Source organism: Engraulis encrasicolus, chromosome 22, assembly GCF_034702125.1.
Source record: "Engraulis encrasicolus isolate BLACKSEA-1 chromosome 22, IST_EnEncr_1.0, whole genome shotgun sequence".
In the NCBI taxonomy this organism is placed as follows: domain Eukaryota; kingdom Metazoa; phylum Chordata; class Actinopteri; order Clupeiformes; family Engraulidae; genus Engraulis; species Engraulis encrasicolus.
The window spans coordinates 31,409,364-31,429,363 of NC_085878.1; the positions used below are offsets into that span (position 1 = coordinate 31,409,364).

At 44.5% G+C, this 20,000-nt stretch overlaps 2 protein-coding genes across 5 annotated transcripts in view; one reads left to right on the forward strand and one right to left on the reverse strand.

The window, feature by feature from the left end:
• The window catches only part of adcy7 (adenylate cyclase 7), a 117,423-nt gene extending 102,975 nt beyond the window's left edge, over nucleotides 1–14,448 (forward strand). For all 4 annotated transcript variants that reach the window (XM_063188545.1, XM_063188547.1, XM_063188546.1 and 1 more), the window contains 6 exons: nucleotides 1,488–1,646; nucleotides 5,076–5,222; nucleotides 6,340–6,480; nucleotides 7,978–8,086; nucleotides 11,874–11,998; nucleotides 12,497–14,448. In XM_063188545.1, the coding sequence (XP_063044615.1) occupies nucleotides 1,488–1,646; nucleotides 5,076–5,222; nucleotides 6,340–6,480; nucleotides 7,978–8,086; nucleotides 11,874–11,998; nucleotides 12,497–12,640 (825 nt within the window). In that variant the 3' untranslated portion in view covers nucleotides 12,641–14,448. The remainder of the gene's footprint in view (nucleotides 1–1,487; nucleotides 1,647–5,075; nucleotides 5,223–6,339; nucleotides 6,481–7,977; nucleotides 8,087–11,873; nucleotides 11,999–12,496) is intronic.
• A 205-nt stretch (nucleotides 14,449–14,653) lies between these two features.
• The window catches only part of brd7 (bromodomain containing 7), a 27,292-nt gene continuing 21,945 nt past the window's right edge, over nucleotides 14,654–20,000 (reverse strand). Inside the window, exons 15-17 of the mRNA XM_063188549.1 lie at nucleotides 19,362–19,505; nucleotides 16,764–16,904; nucleotides 14,654–14,902 (exon numbers count right to left, since the gene is read on the reverse strand). Of these exons, the coding sequence (XP_063044619.1) occupies nucleotides 14,829–14,902; nucleotides 16,764–16,904; nucleotides 19,362–19,505 (359 nt within the window). The 3' untranslated portion in view covers nucleotides 14,654–14,828. The remainder of the gene's footprint in view (nucleotides 14,903–16,763; nucleotides 16,905–19,361; nucleotides 19,506–20,000) is intronic.

The following is a 20,000-nucleotide window of genomic DNA, read 5'->3' on the forward strand; positions in this document are numbered from 1 at the left end:
GATATAAAGATGAAAATACTGAAAGTACATAGAATTAAGGATAGACATAGGATGTAGCATATACAACATGTACTGAATTATTATTTTTATTTTATTTTTATTTATCTATATATTTTTTTTGTTTCTTAGTATGAATGCTATTTACTATTATGTTATTATTTATTATCCTAAGATTTATCTGATGTAATTTATTCAGTTTATTCACCGGTGGGAATGGTGATTTGCACATAACTTCAAATTCCTACCATGGTCATAAAATCCTCTGGGGGCCGTACTATGAACACAAATCAGGATTTCCCCATAAAATGTAGGACTATATAGACACCTTTAGGCCTATATAGACATATAGACACCTTTAAAGGTAGACACATTTAAAACAGTCCCCACCTTTTCTCGGTCCCCTGAATATAGGCCTAACTTAATTGCATTGGAAATGTAATTTCTAAGATTCCTTTAGGCCTGCAAAATATGTCATAGGCCTATTTCATGTGAAGTTGCAAAACATTATAATGATATCAGGGGCCGGATAAAACGGCCTCAAGGGCCCTCAAGACATAGGTTCCCTACCCCTGGTTTAATTGTTAGTGATTCTGAAAAACACTACTGGGCAGCGTGAAAAAACATACACACAGACACACAGACACACAGACACACACATTTTAGTAAAAGGCCAAAAAATGCCCTAGGGCCCCCAACAATCCCGTTACCTAGGGACCCCAAAATCCTAGAAACAGGCCTGCCGACCCCCCACTCCCTCCCACCCACCTGACCTCACCCCACCCCACCCCACTTGAAATTGACTGGGGCAGCTCCCGACCTGATCACTGTCATTTACATATTAAAGGCTCTCCTAAGAAGGGGATGGGAGGGGGGCATGGGGGAGCCGCAAATGCTGTGGCTTGAGGTATGAGGCAATTTAAGGTGCAAAACTCATCCACAAATTCCTCTTTTCATGCAGTGTAAGTGGGGAACAATGATGAAAACCAAAATGTGTTCCCTAGTTAGTAACCATGATTGTTTACTAACTGAAAAATTTAACAACTGAATGAATACAATAAAATACAAGAAAACAACAACAGTGCAGTGCCCTACCGTTTGAGCCACGGCAGGGTCCATCTATGGCAATGTTAACATCTCTATCTCTCTCTCTCTCTCTCTCTCTCTCTCTCTCTCTCTCTCTCTCTCTCTCTCTCTCTCTCTCTCTCTCTCTCGCTCTCTCTGTTTTTCACTGCATGCCTCTCTCTATGTGTTCGTCACTGTGTGTGTGTCTCTCTCTCTGTTATTCACTGTGTCTCTATCTGCCTTTTCTCTCTGTCTCTCTCGTTCTCTGCCTTTCACTGAGTCTCTGTGTTTTTTTTTTTTTACTGTGTTTCTGTGTGTGTGTGTGTGTGTGTGGGGAGGGAAGGTTTCCACTCTCTCTCTCTCTCTCTCTCTCTCTCTCTCTCTCTCTCTCTCTCTCTCTCTCTCTCTCTCTCTCTCTCTTCCAGAATGAGCACTGCTGCCGGCAGGACTTCCTGCTGAAGAACAAGAACCGCACGGAGCAGGACGAGATCATGACGCGCGAGAACCTCAACCGCCTGCTGCTGGAGAACGTGCTGCCCGCACATGTGGCCGCGCGCTTCGTTGGCGAGAACAAGAAGAACGAGGTAAGAAGGAGAAGAAGAGCAGCAGTGCTGGTGATGAAGTGACGTAGAGAGTAGAGTAGAGTATCATTTAGGGCTGCAACAATTAGTCGACTTATCGACTATAAAAAATTGTCATTGTCGACTTATCGTTTCATTTAATTCAATACTTTTTTACTTACTTAAGTAGTGCTTTTATTACTTAATTGAAACCTACAATTGCCCAGCACGTATGAATTGGACGTTGTATCTTGGAGTAAATAAGCTACTATCATGATTTATAGCTCATTGTGAGCTGTAAGATTTTTTTCACCTCCCTGCGCTAGAGTCCGAGAAGGTTTGTCGGAGGTTGTCTTTCTTTTTCGTGACTAATGGTGACTGGATCTATAGATTACAGGAGGAGAGAAGTGCCGCACACTCTCAAGTTAAATAAACAGTTTTTAATGTGACAACGTTTCGGCCTGGCGGCCTTCTTCAGGTCACGTGTGTTTCTGGTGTGCGTTTTGCACCTCCACTCATGGATCTATAGACTAGTCGACTATTAAAATAATCATTAGTTGCAGCCCTAGTATCATTTATTGATCCTTAATTTCCCTCCGCATCAATAAATGATACTCTACTCTACTCTACTCTCTATGTTAACAAGGGTCCTGGGGTGAGTTTCTCAAAAGAGAAGTGGTTAGCCTGTTAGCAACTTCGGTAGTTGCCAATGGGAAAATGCATTGAAAACAACAAAGTAGCTAATGTAGTAAGCAACTTTGGTTTTGAGAAATTCACTCCTGGCCAGGCCGTGGCTCTAACAGTAGGGCACTGGGCTGCTACGCCGGTGACCCGAGTTCGATTCCGGGCCCGGGCCATTTGCCGACCCCCTCCCCATCTCTCTCCCCATTCGCTTCCTGTCCACCTCTTCTGCTGTCCTATTATCAATGAAGTCGAAAAGACCAAAATAAATCTATGAAACTCTTTGCATCCTCCTACCTACCTCTTCTCTGCTGGCTGGGAGATTGCCATTGCTCCTGAAGCTCAGCTGTCTGTGATTGACGTTCTGTGGCATTTAAATGGAGTAATTCAGAGGAAACGCACTGTGGCATCCGCAAAGAATAAAGGTCAGGATTTGAGAGAGGATGTGTGGGAGGGATGGGGAGGAGGGGGGTGTGGGGGAATAGACAATGAAAATGGAATGAAGGAGAGAAAAGACGAAGGAGAGGTGATGGGGAGGGGAGAGTGAGGGAAGAGGAAATGGAGGTGGAAGAGAGATGGAGAGAGCAAGAGAGAGTCTTTAAAAGCACATTTAATTGTAGGTGTTTTGATGATTCTTTTCTGTCCTTTGACAATCACAGTCGGAGTGAAGGCCTACATTTTCATTAGTGCTCTACCGCGCACACCAATCAAGCACGCCGACCTCGAGCCTCGCAGCTTCTCTTTCTCTCATAATTAAGTTTCTCTCACTCTCTCTCTCTCTCTCTCTCTCTCTCTCTCTCCCTCTCCCTCTCCCTCTCCCTCTCCCTCTCTCTCTCTCTCTCCCTCTCTGCCCAGCCGACACCCACGCAGTTGGAACATTTGAAGTGGAATGAAAAAAAAAGGCTGCATATTGCCAAAATGGAGCGAAGGACCACATGTTAGATGGCAGTTACTGCTCTTGTCGGGGTGCGCTCAGCCCCAGTGAATGCTTACAACCCTGGCTGGCGTCATTATTATTGAGTGTTAACTTAATGCTGCGGTTTAAGGGTTAGGTCCTAATGCAAAAGCCAGTGTCCTTTTTTATTTATACACTACCAGTGTCAGCTAAACTGTCCTCATGACTTCATTTGTGTGTGTGTGTGCGTGCGTCTGTGTGTCTCTGTGATATTTTTACCATTCTTTGGGGGTAGGCAGTTAAGGCCAAAAAGCAGTAGGGATGTTTGAAGCTGCCTCATAGCACATTATATGGAAGACCGTCACAGCTCTGGTTTATAGAATTGTAGGGGGAAAAAATCACAGCGCTAAAGGAGACTTTATAAGAGAGAGTGATGTATTCTGCAGCTCGGACACCATTGGCAGGTTTGGATTTTGTCAGCAGTGTTACACATGGACGCTCATATGGGGCTGCTGATGTCAGGGTAAGTGGGTGGGGACCCGCACAGGAAGTGAAGGGCAGTCATGGGTAAGCGGTTAGGGCGTCAGACTTGTAGACCGAAGGTTGCCAATTTTACTCCCGACCTGCCAGGTTGGTTTGGGGGAGTAATTAACCAGTGCTCTCCCCCATCCTCCTCCATGACTGAGGTACCCTGAGCATGGTACCGTCCCGCCGCACTGCTCCCTTGGGGCGCCATTGGGAGCTGCTGCCTTGCACGGGTGAGGCATAAAATGCAATTTCATTGTGTGCAGTGTGCAGTGAACACTTGTGTGCTGTGGAGTGCTGTGTCACAATGACAATGGGAGTTGTCCCAGGTGGGCTTTCGCTTTCACTTTCAAGGGGCTGCTTGGCAACATGAATTGAACACCGCCACAAAGGCCTTCAGGACGCCAGGACTTTTTGAATGTTTGTTTTGGGGCTTTTTAGCCTTATGCTGAGTTTACATTAATCTGTTCCTATATTGTTTCTATTGCGGAAGCACTGTCCATTTACTTTACAAAGGACTGTGAAGTGGAAACTAGAGGGAGAGAGAGATAATGGGGTTGAGTTACTGGTAAGAAATGACCCATCCTGGATACTGTACTACATTATGGTGTGTTGGTAGCCCGGACCTGACCATCCCATAATACTACAATTTCATTTCATATTCATAGTCTTGAGGTTGTTTGATTTGACGCGATGGCAGGAAGCGGGAAGGACATTTTCGGTTGTTGAACAAACATGTCTGAAGCCTATCTTTGGCGATGTAGCACCGTTTAACAGACATGTCTGACAGAACATCCTACCGTAGGATAAAATTACAATGTAGGACCATTTGTCAGAACACCGACCAAATCCTACCGCTCAACATCGCTCCACAGAAAACCAGACGTAGTGAGGAGCAAAGTCTCTTGGCGGAAGTACGTAGGATGGTGCACGAGGCTAGTGTGTTGGTGCACGAGGCTAGTGTGTTGGTGCACGAGGCTAGTGTGTTGGTGCACGAGGCTAGTGTGTTGGTGCACGAGGCTAGTGTGTTGGTGCACGAGGCTAGTGTGTTGGTGCACGAGGCTAGTGTGTTGGTGCACGAGGCTAGTGTGTTGGTGCACTGCGTCTCAGCACCATATTTTGTTGCATGTTCTGTTTGTCATCTCTGTTTCTCCGTTTCTATGTGTCTATTCGTCTGTCTGTCTGTCTGTCTCTCACTCTCTCTCTCATTTGACATGACCTTTACTGACCATAACTCTGCGCAGTTGCCAAAGCAAACATATAGTACAATGCAATAAACACATATATGTACTTGTGTAAAATATGAAATATGTAATAAAATGGGACTGTGTGTGTGTTTGTCTTGTTTTCAGGACCTTTACTACCAGTCCTATAACTGTGTGTGCGTCATGTTCGCCTCTGTGCCCGACTTCAAAGAGTTCTACACGGAGTGTGACATCAACAAGGAGGGCCTGGAGTGTCTGAGACTACTGAACGAGATCATCGCGGACTTTGACGAGGTCAGAGTCTCCACCGACACTTATTGTTGTTTACATATTACATATTCTTTTTTTTTTATGTCCAAGACTGAATTATAGAAATCTGCTTATAGTGTGTGTGTGTGTGTGTGTGTGTGTGTGTGTGTGTGTGTGTGTGTGTGTGTGTGTGTGTGTGTGTGTGTGTGTGTGTGTGTGTGTGTGTGTGTGTGTGTGTGTGTGTGTGTGTGTGTGTCCAAGTAGCAAAAACGTGGAAAAAAAAAACCTTGGACACTCTGTAGCGAAGGGGAGTAGAGTTGCCCAGCTGGGACTCGAACCCAGACCTTCTGGGGTAGTAAACTGGGGCTCTGACCGCTACACCAAAGAGCCAGGCTCGTTGGCATGTTAGTCAGAAGAACACACCCACAACCCTAGTGATGGTCACTCCATCACACTGCCTTCCCCTTCGGGAAGTGCACCCGTGCGCTTCACACACTCATGGTGTCCCTCACGCAACTGCCCATCATGCTTCTCCCATCCAGTGTGCCCCGTCATCAATGCTTCACCCATCACTGGGGTCCCTCACATGGGCTTTCATGCCCGCCCCATGGGGACCCCGGTTCGAGTCCAGACGGGATCATTTCCCAATCCTCCCCAATCTCTCTCTCCCACTCATTTCCTGTCAGCATCTCATACTGTCATGTCAATAAAGGCATAAAAACCCTTAAAAATATATGTATTAAAAAAAAAAAACTTGATTGTGAAATGTGTTTCAAATGCGTCACATTTTATCAGGATTACAGATGGGGTATACAAAGAAGCTGGTTCAGGAGTAAACCAGGTTAAGTTAAGAGGTAAATCATCTAATAGAAGAGCCTGGAGTCCTTACTCCTGAACCAGCTTCTTATTATACCCCTCTGGTAGGACTGGACAATAACATGAAGAACAATGTAATGAAATTAGTTTCTTTCATTTACTGTATGGAGGAGAATTACTGTACATGGCAACATGTTTGACTATGTTTGACTACATGTTTGTGCTTTTATAAAGGAGTTTGTGGACATTCAGAGGAAGGCACAGAATATGAAGGGAAAGATACAAAACAAGCTCTCTCTCTCTCTCTCTCTCTCTCTCGCTCTCTCTCTCTCTTTCTCATCCACAGGTGTTGTCAAAGCCCAAGTTCAGCGGTGTTGAAAAGATCAAGACTATTGGCAGCACGTACATGGCAGCGGCAGGGCTAAGTGCAAGCACTGGACAGGAGAATAATGCTGCCAGTAGACCAGACACCACCTATGCCTCCCAGGTAGCTGACGCTGAGGAAGTTACCTATACGAATACTTAACGAATACGAGTACTTGTAATTGTTCACAATTTGGAAATTCAAATTTGGCTTCAGTTTCATCACATACATTTAAACAATTAAGCATTAAAGCGATGGTTCGGAGTAAAATCACCCTAATGCCATTTGAACCGTGACACCCATCCACCTTTACACCCGAAGTGTTTTCTGCCGCAGGCTTACATCAACAGAGTTGCCGTGTTATTCGATGTTTATTCCGGATAGCTTGACTCAAGCGCATATGGATCCTGGGCACCGTCTCCAAACTTTCCCCACAAAAATAACATGTCATGACACCAAACTTCTACAGTATAACTAATGTGGTTTGTACTCACAAAAAGATGAATTTGAAACTTTGTACATAGTCCAGGAGTTTATTAGTAACAACACACGAGACGATTAGCTTTTCTCCTGCTAAACATCCGTCGACGTCACTTCCTTCAGCTGGGACTTTCTTTATTGTAAGGTTTGTGTTTTAGTCCACAGCCAGGATATATGCACGAGTGTGGCATCGTCTTCTATTTATTAAACGTGGTAAAATTTAAATCCGAAGTGGTTAATTTCTAGTTGTAGCGCAAGCTGTCTTTTTGAGTTTTCCGCCTTCCTGACTCACGTGTATTTGTTTCCATCAACAAAGTCCCAGCTGGAGGAAGTGACGTCGACGGATGTTTAGCAGCAGAAAAGCTAATCGTCTCGTGTGTTGTTACTAATAAACTCCTGGACTATGTACAAAGTTTCAAATTCATCTTTTTGTGAGTACAAACCACATTTGTTATACTGTAGAAGTTTGATGTCATGACATGTTATTTTTGTGGGGAAAGTTTGGAGACGGTGCCCAGGATCCATATGCGCTTGAGTCAAGCTATCCAGAATAAACATCGAATAACACGGCAACTCTGTTGATGTAAGCCTGCGGCAGAAAACACTTCGGGTGTAAAGGTGGATGGGTGTCACGGTTCAAATGGCATTAGGGTGATTCTACTCCGAACTATCGCTTTAATCTCACAATACACAAATCAACTTTTCATATAGGAAACACACACACACACACACTCACACACACACTCACACACACACACACACACACGCACACACACACACACACACACACACACACACACACACACACACACACACACACACTAAAAACATAGACCAGGGGTTCCCAACCTTTTTCAACTTGGGACCCACTCGAAATTGTCAAAAATATTCGGGGCCCACCTCTGACCCAATTAAGAATAAAACTCAAATAAATCAACAGCAACACACACCAAAACATGATTATTATTTTTGGAAAATTATTTCAAGGCCCACTTGAAATACCTTCAGGGCCCACAGGTTGGGAACCACTGCCATAGACAATAAATGCCCTACTGTTGCCACTACAAGGCACACACTAGGAGCAGCAACAACATCATACTAAAACATAAATTTATATCCAATCACATTATCTGTTTTCAGGAGCGTCAGCAGGCTCAGATCGGGAACATGGTGGAGTTTGCCATCTCCCTGATGGGGAAGCTGGACGGCATCAACAGGCACTCTTTCAACAGCTTCCGGCTGCGCGTTGGTAAGGGACTGCAGCCCAACACACACGCACACACATGCACACGCGCACGCGCACACACATGCACATGCACAAATGCACACGCACACGTAGGATGGTGCGCACGAGCGCTTACAAAGACCAGCACTGCATCTCATCCGTTCATCCGCCTGCACCACCACCACCACCACCACCCCCGACCCTCAAGTGTGGGAAAGTGTAGGACATTTAGGTTGACATCATCTACTCCTAGAAACACACACCCACACACCGCCATGTTCAGACGCTTTCCATTACACTGGTTTGGGGTTAGTTAGACATGGAATTTCAACATGGGCTATCCACTTCTTATTGACTGTGTGTGTGTGTGTGTGTGTGTGTGTGTGTGTGTGTGTGTGTGTGTGTGTGTGTGTGTGTGTGTGTGTGTGAGTGTGAGAGAGAGAGAGAGAGAGAGAGAGAGAGAGAGAGAGAGAGAGAGAGGAGAGAGAGAGAGAGAGAGAGAGAGAGAGAGAGAGAGAGAGAGAGAGAGAGAGAGAGAGAGAGAGAGAGAGAGAGAGAGAGAATAAAGACAGAGAATAAAGACAGAGGATGAATACACTTTCACACACAAACACACACACACTGACTATACCGTATATTAAGCTATCTGGTGAAGTCAGTCACCTGCTATGAAAAAAATATATAAGAATAGGAAAAATGCTGACCCGGGGGTGATTAGTCCACCATGATGTTTCCAAAGGAGGGAGATAAACAGCTCTCAGAAGGGAAGCCATTTTTTAGTTTGAAAGTGAAGTCTTCCCAATAATAGCACATTTATAGAGAAAGGGGTGAGTGGCTTAAAGTGGACGTAGGGGTGGGGCCCCTTATATTCTTGAGCAGATGTTTCATGGAGAATCAGACATTCCTGGCCCCAACTCCGACGTTAGTCTGGCAACTGTTTTGACAAACGCATGTAGCCTTCTCTACTCCCCCTCAAGTCACCTCCCTCTCTCCCTCTCCCTCTTCCCGGCCAGATGTACTAACTTCATCAGGCATAATGAGCATGGATGGGTCCTCCTCTGGGAGAAATACCAGGGACCGATTATTTCACAGACCTACTGGGCCCAGGCCCAGGGGCTCAAGAGTCAAAGGGGGCCCCTGAAGCTCTAGCCTCTAAATTTGAATTCTCATATTGCGTTAAGATTGCACTTTTATCAATCAACTGTATTTTCACATTTCCTTTGGGGACAACCCCCCATCCACACGATAACAGACTTTCACACCTGGCCTAAAACCCTGAATCGTTCTCTACACTAGCAACACCATTGAGGGGAGGGGGCCTTTCTTGTTGCCAGGCCCAGGGGCCCATGGAATCATAATCCGTTCCTGAGAACTACTAACAGAGCTGCTGCTAAGGTTTTGGTGGCCCTAAGCATAACTGGTCAGGAGGCCCCCCTCATAGTTAAATAATAATAATAATATACTAATTAATAAATACATGTTTTGTAATGTAATTCAATATTTTTTTAATGACTCTTTTAGTCGATCTCAATTTAAGAGGTCCCAAGTGATTGGTGCCCCAAGCACTGGTTGGTGCCCTAAGCACTCTGCATACTCTGCTTATGTGTAGCGGCAGCCCTGGCTACTAAGAGGGATGACACAGAGGATGCAGAACAGCTGGGGCCTCCTTTTCCTCCCCTAAAGGCCTGGTATTACCGCAACATCAACAAATATCCAAATCCCAAAAACAAATGTTTCATGCCCAAAACCGTTGTCTTCTGTCTCCAGGCATGAATGACGTCACTATTCTTGTCTGAGAGCTAATGATGACTATTTATTTAAAGGTGCACAGTGTAGGACGTGGCCAGAGTAGGTATTGCAACTATGCTGCTCATTGAAACTGTGCTGTCTATTGCCAAATCTTTTCATGAATATGTACAAGTGCCATGAGAAAGTTTGGGCACCCTTTTGGGAAATCATTACATCGGTTCATTTCTCGTTGAGCTTTTAAAGTAGAAACTTCCTTTTAACATACCGTATGTTAAACTGTAGAGAAAGAGAAACATTTCAGCAGTGGAAGAATTTTCATAGGTGTTATAGAAAAAAAAATATGTGGACTTAAACAAAAATATGCGTGTGCATTAAGGCTGTAACGATACACCCAACCCACGATTCGGTTTGTATCACGATATATGACCCACGGTTCGATATGCCCCACGATTTCACACAAATTTAAAAAAAAAAAAAACAATTGAAAAATATTGATATGAAATTATATGAAAATAAATTATATATATACTTTGTAATTAATATCTTTTTTGCATTTACCTGCCTGCATTAATTTTGTAGGTTTACAAGGCTGAATGATGTTGCAGATATAGGCTACCACTGCAACCTGTTCCCAGGTGTTGACATCAAAACACAACACAGAGAAATAAGGGATATTAGTTCACCAAGGGAAAAGGCTTATAAATAAGCTAAGATCATATGTTGAGAGAGAGAGCGAGAGAGAGAGAGAAAGAGAGAGAGAGGTGGGTGGTCAGGGTGTATAGTCATTGGCAGCTGTCTTACTTTATCAAACATTAGGCCTATCTAATTAATATCCAAACATCAAAACAACACAGGCCATATATCGTCAGGAAACATTGTATTAAGTTAGGCTACTTAAAGAAATGCAACACTTAATTTTGATTAAGTTATATATTTCTGTAGCTTTTTTTGATCGTGCAGCAGCGCCTGCCCGTAGCCTACAATCAAAACTCGAAATTAACCTGTTAGTTCTCACTGCTACGTAACGCGTGTGGTTTGACATTTTGTCAAGAGCGAGAATGAATGCAGAGGCTGAAATGGAGCATGCTTTCTGCTTATGTAGGCGGTAATTTTACAATATAGCCTAACATTAATGTGGAAAGAAATAATGCTGCCTAATATCCTGCCTATCGACCTCAACGTTCGTCCGACTTCGGGCACCTCCCTACAAGCGATTCCAGGCTGGTTTAGGCAGGCGGAGCATCTCGTGCGCTCTCTCTCTTTCGCGCTCTCTCTCTCTCTCTCCGCTCCAACATCAAACTCCACTCGCAATACACCGCGCATGCATGAGTAAAAAAAATATTGACACGTTTATAAAAGCCTTCTTGGTCTGTTGTTCATTTGTCCTTCACCTTCCTTGTTGTTCATTTGTCGTTCACCTTCCGATGTTTGCCTCTCGCGGAGGTTGCTCAGGCAATGGATAACAACAACGTGCTGGTTGGACGGAGCATTTTGAGAAAGCTGTGAATGGAACTGTTACTCGAACGTGTGCGCCCTTTTTCTACTGGTCTTTTTAAGCGCATATGCAAACTCTTGCCTGTATGTTGCCTGTTGTGTTCTACACTGAGGGGTAACAACTTTAAAAGGGCACATCGCGATTCTGTGAGGAAGCTTCGCGATAGGGGTTCGTGGGTCTGCGTACCGCGATCCCTCGGTTCGATGCAATATCGTTACAGCCTTAGTGTGCATAAATATGGGCACCCCAAAGAAGGTATACCATTAATATGAAGTAGAGCTATTTAAATTATAATTTACAAGTATGACCAACATACAGTAAGTTTTGAAGCTAAAATTGTACATTTCTGGTCATTCAAAATGGCAGACAATGGAGAAGGTTCCCCTTGAAAAGTGAAAAGTGCAATTATCCCAGTCATAATGAATACTTAGAATGTGATGATGGTGGTAAGTGTTAATTAAAAAAGGTAACATTTGTGAATGGGCAGTATACATTCTGGAAATGAACAAATGAAAATATTACAAAGTGCACCTTTAACAGCTGTTTCTTGCGTGTTTTGATGTGTAGGTATTAATCATGGACCTGTTATAGCGGGAGTCATAGGAGCCAGGAAGCCCCAGTATGACATCTGGGGGAACACTGTGAACGTGGCCAGCAGAATGGAGAGCACTGGCGAGCTGGGCAAAATCCAGGTAGATAAACCAGCATTGCGTTAAATTGCATTTGGCAGACGCTATTTAACCCATATTAGCCTGATGACTCGTCTATGTGGTGCCTGGAGGGAGGCACACATATACACTGCATTCAGGCTCTTGAGATTTTATCTTTTTTAAATAAAAATGTGGATATGTTACAGCTGAATGAGCACATTTGTAATGTAAGATGAGTTTTAGGCATCAATAAAGTGACTTACAATCTAGGACATAATTATAGCCAATATCACTAGCAGATACAAAGTGCACAGGAAATATACAGAACAACAAGTGCAGATGCTAAGTAGGGTTGGTACATTAACACAGGGTTAAGTAGAACACACACACACACACACACACACACACACACACACACACACACACACACACACACACACACACACACACACACACCATTCCATAGAGTACAACTTTGCTCTTTTGAATGGCATTTAATAGCACAGTCCTTTCCTTCGTGTGTGTGTGTGTGTCTCTCAGGTGACTGAGGAGACGTCGGACGTGCTACAGAAGCTGGGCTACTCATGCGAGTGCCGGGGCCTCATCAACGTGAAGGGCAAGGGGGAGCTGAGAACCTTCTTTGTGTGCACAGACATGAGCAAGCAGGGCATGGGTCACAGCTGAGGAGCAAGCAGGGCAATGGGTCACAGCTGAGGGCCTCCAGTGCAGACAAGCCTCCATACTCCAAGGCAAACGGGAAGAATCACCACACACTGGACTTCATTTTGCTTCTTTTTTATTTAGTGAACTACGCGTTTCGCTTAATTAAGTACAATGTGTGGTGATTCTTCCCGTTTTTCCGTTGGATTACTGATAACTGCACTTCACCAGCACCTGGAAACTGGCTGTGCATAGGAGTTTCAGCCCTGATGCACTCTTTGCTACAACGTCCCTCTGCCCTCCGCAAATAGCAAGTGAAGCCGCCTACTACTGCAGACTCCTAACACACACGTACAAGCACAACGGCCACAGAAGCCCTTTGTGGATCCACGCAGCCTTTTCATACACACCAATGGCCTTGAGCAAGGGCCGCTGACAGCTTTTGCCAGGCCAGGGACAAAGTCATCTAAAAAGGGCCGCTTACCCAATACATATAATGAAATAGGGACATGAATTCGGGGCCCACTGTCTCCCTGGGCCTGGGACAACGTAGCGGTGCCCTTTTGCCCACCCCACCGCCCCGTTGGCAGGCCTGGCTTTGAGGCTACAGGTCAGGGCTGTGACCATTGCCACGGCGATGGCCAAGCTATGCCGGATAAAACATGGAGCCACCCAACAACTCGGCACATTGACAACAGACTAAGGGTCAGACGGACTGGATTGTTACATCAGCAAAGCTGGCTGCTCTTTCACCTTGCATCTCAATGCCTGTTTTAAAGCGGTGAGTGGGTGTAATCAATTGGCCATCTTGGACTCCTCACGTTGACAATGGACTTGGGTCAGACTGGGAGGATTGGCATTAAACATAGCTGTTGCTCTGCAAATATGTATCTCATTGCTTGGTTTGAAGCAGTGAACACGCACAATCTACTCACCATCGTTGAATTGGCTTGTCGGCAGTGGATGGACTTAAAGATTCAAAGTGGATGTTTTTTGTTTTTTTTTTCAAAATCTTGCCTCCCTCACCTTAAGGAAATAACTGGGAACAAACTGGTCTCAACACTGTTTCATGATAGAGTAACTTTAGTTGTGAACTTGTCTCACCACATTCACTCATATCTTCAGCGATCTCTTCAGATATTTATTCATATGCCAAATATACATGAACGCTAACCAACATGCAGCCATCAGAACAGGGAAATGGCTGAAGCTTATATGTGATAACTGCAGCATGCTATACTTGACCTGGGACCAGGAGAAAAAGGACATTTTGACCCTTAACATGGCCATTGGCTGTGTGAACACACCATACAAGGACAAATAATGTTATTAAGAGGGAACCCACCCACCCTTCTGCCACGCTGTAAGCAAGTGAAAATGCCTCTCATTGCATCAACTGAAGTGTCTAACTCAAATGTTGAGTTCCGTTTCCTCCTCTCATAACTGTTCACGTTTCCTACTCTTTATTGGTTTGTCGTCTCGCTGCCTTGTCTGAGAAAGTGGACTCCGTGCTGGTCTCGGCATTCTATGAGGAAATTGCTGGTCAATAATAGAAAATATTGCTTCTGTGTTTCGGCTCTTTCCTAGCCGCGTTTATTGCTGTGGACAATTCAAGAGCCAAGGACAAAATCGAACGTTTCTGTTCTATTCTATGTGCCTCTGGGAAAACATCCATGTTCTTTGGCTATATATCTTTGAGTGCAAATGTTTCTTACTGTGCAATGCTGTGCTGCCTTTTGTGCTTTAAGAGCAGTAGCTTTGAAAAACATTTGTCTGCCTTTGCCCAACGTTTTTGTATAGTACAAGTGTAAAATAAATAATTTACAATCTGGTGTAGGTTTCCACCCCTAAGATTTGATAAAGGTGTTCGCTGAGCACTTGAGCATCGTTCCTTATGTGGGTTTAAAATAATTCGTATTTTATATTTTGAAAAGTGTGAAAAGGGTAACCCTGCAGTTTACTAATTTCATTCGGCCAAATTTAATCCATGCCATGTCACAGAAAAACAGAGAAAACAGACAACAGAGGGGAAAAAAATACTGCAAAAGAGATTTATTGATACAAACATGTCGCACAAAAAAACAGTACCAACTGTACAAAGAGAAGATTCTTGGCAATGAGACGAGGATGAGGGAGGCCAGGCGCATGTTAGAAGGGGAGGGGGGTTGCTAAACGGTGATGACTGGGACCTCGTCCTGTCTTGCGGGGGTTACTAAACAGTGATGACAGGTACCTCATCCCGTCTTACTGCGGGCAAGCTCTCCATTGGTTCAGGCATTTCTCCCACTGTAAAAAGACAAACAAGCAGCATTAAAGACTGACTCCAGCATCAAAGCTCACAGCTGTCCGTCCTAAGCAAGGACATCATGGTCTAAAGCAAAGCTATGATGAAACGAGAAACCCTCTTAACTACTACAGCTCAGGCCTCCAGATGTTGCTAAACCGCAGTATATTGTAGACTAAACAATGAAGTCACTTTAACGACTTGTGCAGCATAGAAACCAGAAACAAGCTAAACCAATACTTTCCTCGATGAGAAAATACACATAGCATCTTTCTCTAATTTGGGCTCCCATATAAAAAACATCCTTACGCTACCTAATATCAGAGCCACTGAGCCATGTGTGAATTGTAAATGTGTGATGATGTGATGTACAATATATTTGCGTAAAAGTAGTACACATGGCTGACAGAAAAGGTACAGGTACACAATAGCAGGGCTGAAACTTTAACTCAGACTGATGGTATTGGCCCAAGATACAGTAAATAAGTAAAATAAAGCATTTTTAGTTTGTTTTTCCTCAACATTGCATTCTATGCAGTGTAGGTTGAATCTGATCTTAATGGGTGGCTTATTGTATCCCTCCAGGCTTTTCATCATTATATTCCATTTATGGTGCATTCAGGCCGACTGAGAACCGTGCCGGTGCTCATTCCCGCACATCGCGAAACGGCCGTCGTGTTCATGTCACAGATCTTAGCGCTCGCAAACCTGAAAGTTGGGTCGCAATGGGAACTGCTAAATACTTGCTTTTTCTCTGCGAACCATGACGACAACATGGCCGTCAACAGGTTCATCTGGGTAATGGGGCACCTAAGTCACGCCCTTCTACTTCCGATCTATGGGGCTGGAGCTCGCAAAATTTTGAATGCGAGTTAATGGAGCGAGTCAAGCTAAATCCTCATCCCGTTTGGCATGTGCTCCGGATTTCACATATGATGACAGTGAATTTGAAAGGTTTGGATTTGCGTCGTAAGACCACTCATTTTCGGCACGTAAGAAACGTTATTTTAGCTTTTGTGCAAAACTGTGTTGGAGACTACACGTGCGCCTCGCATATCTGACGTGAACCGAGGCACAGCCAACCCTACCGCTGCACCGTGGCTTAAGTGGCTGCACGTCGGACATGCAACGTCTGTTGTGTAGTCCAAATAATTACATATTTTTGCACACACACAACTCAAAAATCGCTTGCCAAGTGAAGTCAGTAAGCACACCATTGGTTGTTATTAATTCTGAGGCACAGCATATGTGTGATCGAAGGGGAAATGCGAGGTGGGTCGGAAAATAGCTTTGATCAGTCCATTACAGCCCAGTCAAAAGTTTTTCCGTTGCCAGCCCCACAAGCCACCCGGAAGGGGTGGAGACTTAGGTGCCCCATACAGTGACGTGGGGGAGGTTCGCAGATAAGCACTTTAGTGCTGAACGTAACTGGTGCGGGCACTGGCTCCGTTCTGGTCGGCCTGAAAACCACCTTAGTCCAAAGTGAGTAACAGCCATTGTATGCAAGTACAGGGCAATTGGCTGCAGTCCCTGAAGCAATGTGGGGCTAGATGCCTTTCTCAAGGGAACTTCACTCATAGTAGAATAAGTAGACTCTGTAACCATTACTGTACAAAAAGCTCTAAGGGGGCAACTTATGAAGCACAAATGAAGCTGAGGGCCAAACAAATTTCCCGACCGTATGGCCACAGATAGCATGTATGTCTGTTTTACCATTTGTTCCAACCTCATGGCAAAACAAATGTTTGCCATGTCTGGGCCAGATCTGGCCCTGCAGGCTGCCCTTTGGAGGGCTTATCACCACTTTTAAAAGCCCCATGCTGTAGGTCCAGTGAGAGCATGAGCATGACTGGCAGGCCTTACCTGTGGTGAGGTCGACGAGGGCCTCGTCCAGGTCGCAGGGCAGCGAGATGCCCATGGCCTTCCTGATGCCGTACACGCTGCTCACGTCACCCGGCGCCACCTGGCTGGTCAGATGGGCCAGGTTCCCAGTCACCTTCTCAGCTGTATGGGGGAGAGGAGAGGAGAGGAGAGCAACACGCATTAATCCCAGACGAAATGAAGGTGTCAAGGACCATAGATAGATTCACAGAACACAATACACAAGACATCATAGACATTATTGCACAGCATATTAAACGTATAATACACACATAGGCTACATACTGTGTACATGCAGCCATGGGCAGAAGATGAAAAAACAGATGGCATGATATAATAAACACGAGAAGGTAGAAAATAGGCTCTCAAGGGTTTGCTGTTTTGGAAATGTCGGGGTGTGGGATTTGATTGAATAACTGGAAAAGAAGAGGGAGTCAAAATTCCGTCTGATAAGGCCAGAGGAAAGAAGAACTAGAATGATGCAAAAGGGGAAGAGAGGATTCGGAATCAACTGTTTTATTCTAGAACTGTTTGACCTTTTACATCTTCCCTTAAAAAAAAAAAAAGTGACAACATTTCTGCAGAACCTGTGACCTTAACTGGAACTGTCTGATGAGTCATTGTTTTATACCGATTTCAGAATTTTAAATATTGTACATATTGTCCATTTTTCCTGTCTTATTCTCATCAAGAGGACGATTTTTAAAAAAATATCACAGAGGTGCAAACAGTGTCAAACAGATAAAAATCTGTTCATTCAGAATGCACAGACAGATATTTGAGCAGGATAGTTCCTTGAAGGGGGTTCTCTCATGAACCTGCTCCAAATTCAGGAAGGACAACAATATTCTCCTGGACAAAAATAGGACTTGGTACCAACTGCCAAGCCACTTAAAAAAAAAAAAAAAAAAAAGTCAATCGAGTACATAAGTAAGAAAAACAAATTCTCTGAAATCTGAGAGGATGCTGTTGTCCAAGTGTGATACATGGATCTCTACCAAGTTGAAGAGAACAAAGCCTCACATTCTAGAGACTTGTGCTAATGATCAGGGGCCTCCTGAGAGACCAGCCTTTTGTGTTGCCTTTGGATTTCTTTTTTAACACATATCCGCAAACGCCTCATAACTATTCAACGAAATACAAGGAACAGGATGGAACAAAAATCGCCTACACAGAAATCGGCTTTGAAGAATTCTTAGCAACCCCCATCCAACCAGAAACATTCTGGCTCTTGGAAAACGTGTTGCATGCACACAACAGAAAGGGATCGATGCTGCCAAGGAAAAAAATGTAGCTGAAGCGAACGATCCAAGAGGATGCTTTTGAAAACAGAGAAGTAACGGCTTCTGCATAGCCTCGTTTATTGCGGAACACGCCTGACTGTGGCTCATGGAAAATTTCTCATCACCACCACACACCAGCTAATCCCACCCCACCCCCACCCCCACCCCCACCCCGCACTCCTTTCCATTCAGTCCACTTGCTGTCCAGTTCAAATTTCACTTGGGTTAGATGAATCTTTCATATTCAAATGCTGACAATGACATGCAAACTCACTGAAGTATTGCAGATGAATAATTGACAAGGCCATGTAACTATATACCTTCAAAAAAAAGGGCAAAAAAAAAAAACAGTACTGCTGTCCCAGCAAAGCAGAGCATACAGTCACAGCCACAGGCCAAGGTAATGTTACATTTAAAAGCCATCTGAAGGTTAGACACAACCATGTTCTTAAAAATTACATTTGACAGACACTTTTTTTAACTTAAAAGCAGGCAACTGCTATTTTAGTGACATACGGTATGAGCGTACACCGTACACTTCATCTGTGGTCCACTCCAGAGTCTATTTGTCCTTTCAAATGGTCTCTAACCCACAGACATGAGTGAAGAACACAGAAGGGACTGCAATGATTAGAATAAATAGTCTGAATGTTCTGTTCTGTCAAAGGAAAGATGCGTCCATGCATCCTTTCCAATGTCCTTCAGCAAGAAAATCCATCTTCAGCTTTTCATCTTTGAATACATTCTCTCTCTCTTTCAAGGTGAAGTACGGTAGTCATGAATCGTAGACAATTCAAAACAAGGCAGATCGTTCAACCCGTGTGTATGCATCGTGCAGATAGATAGGAAATGAGTGGATGTGGAGTGTATGGTGGTGGTGATTGTTTGCACAGAGCAACAAACATGTTTTCGACAGTACACAGTGTATATATTATATGAACCTGGAATGTCTGCACGGCATGCGCTATTCAACCTATTCATGTTGTGAAGGTTGCTAGCTACAGACTATGCTTTGTTTTCAGAGGATGCTCAGCCTGCAAAAGGTGTGTGCGTGTGTGTGTGTGTGTACTCTGTCGAGTGTTGATGTTGCTACAGACTATGCCTTATTTAAGAGGATTTTCAGCCTGCATGAATAAGCTGTGTGTGTGTGTACTCTTTCGAGTTTCGATTTGGCTACACGAATAAGCGGTGTGTGTGTGTGTGTGTGTGTGTGTGTGTGTGTGTGTGTGTGTGTGTGTGTGTGTGTGTGTGTGTGTGTGTGTGTGTGTGTGTGTGTGTGTGTGTGCGTGTCTCATACCCAGCTGCACTTCCTTGGTGGTGGGGGCGAGGAGGCAGATGATGTTGGGGGGCTGGGGGGTGCTGAGGCGCTCCTTCTGGGCCTCCTGCAAGTCACTCAGGAGCTGCGTCGTCTCATCCAACTTCTCCTGGAACTCACGTGCCTCTGGAATACATATACGACAGAGAGAGAGAGGGAGAGGGAGAGAATAAGAGAAAATAGAGAATGAGAATCAGTGTGAGAAAGAGAGAGAGAGAGAGAGAGAGAGAGAGAGAGAGAGAGAGAGAGAGAGAGAGAGAGGGAGGGGGGGAGGGAGAGGGGTAGAGAGAGAATACGAGAAAATAGAGAATGAGAATCAGTGTGAGAAAAAGAGAGAGAGAGAGAGGGAGGGAGGGAGAGGGGTAGAGGGAAAAAATAAGGGAAAATAGAGAATGAAAATTAGTGTGAGTGTGTGAGCGAGAGGAGAGACAGAGCGAGGGTCATGAATTAACAGAGATGTGGTGTCGTTCACCATCTTTCACTCCACCGCTTGTACTGATCGGAGGCCCTAAGGGTTGCCGCTACCGGCTACCCTCCTCACGAATATCAACCTCGCAGCTAAAACCCATTTGCGCTCACAGCTTGTATTGGGAGAAACAGATGGAAGGGCTGTTAACGTGT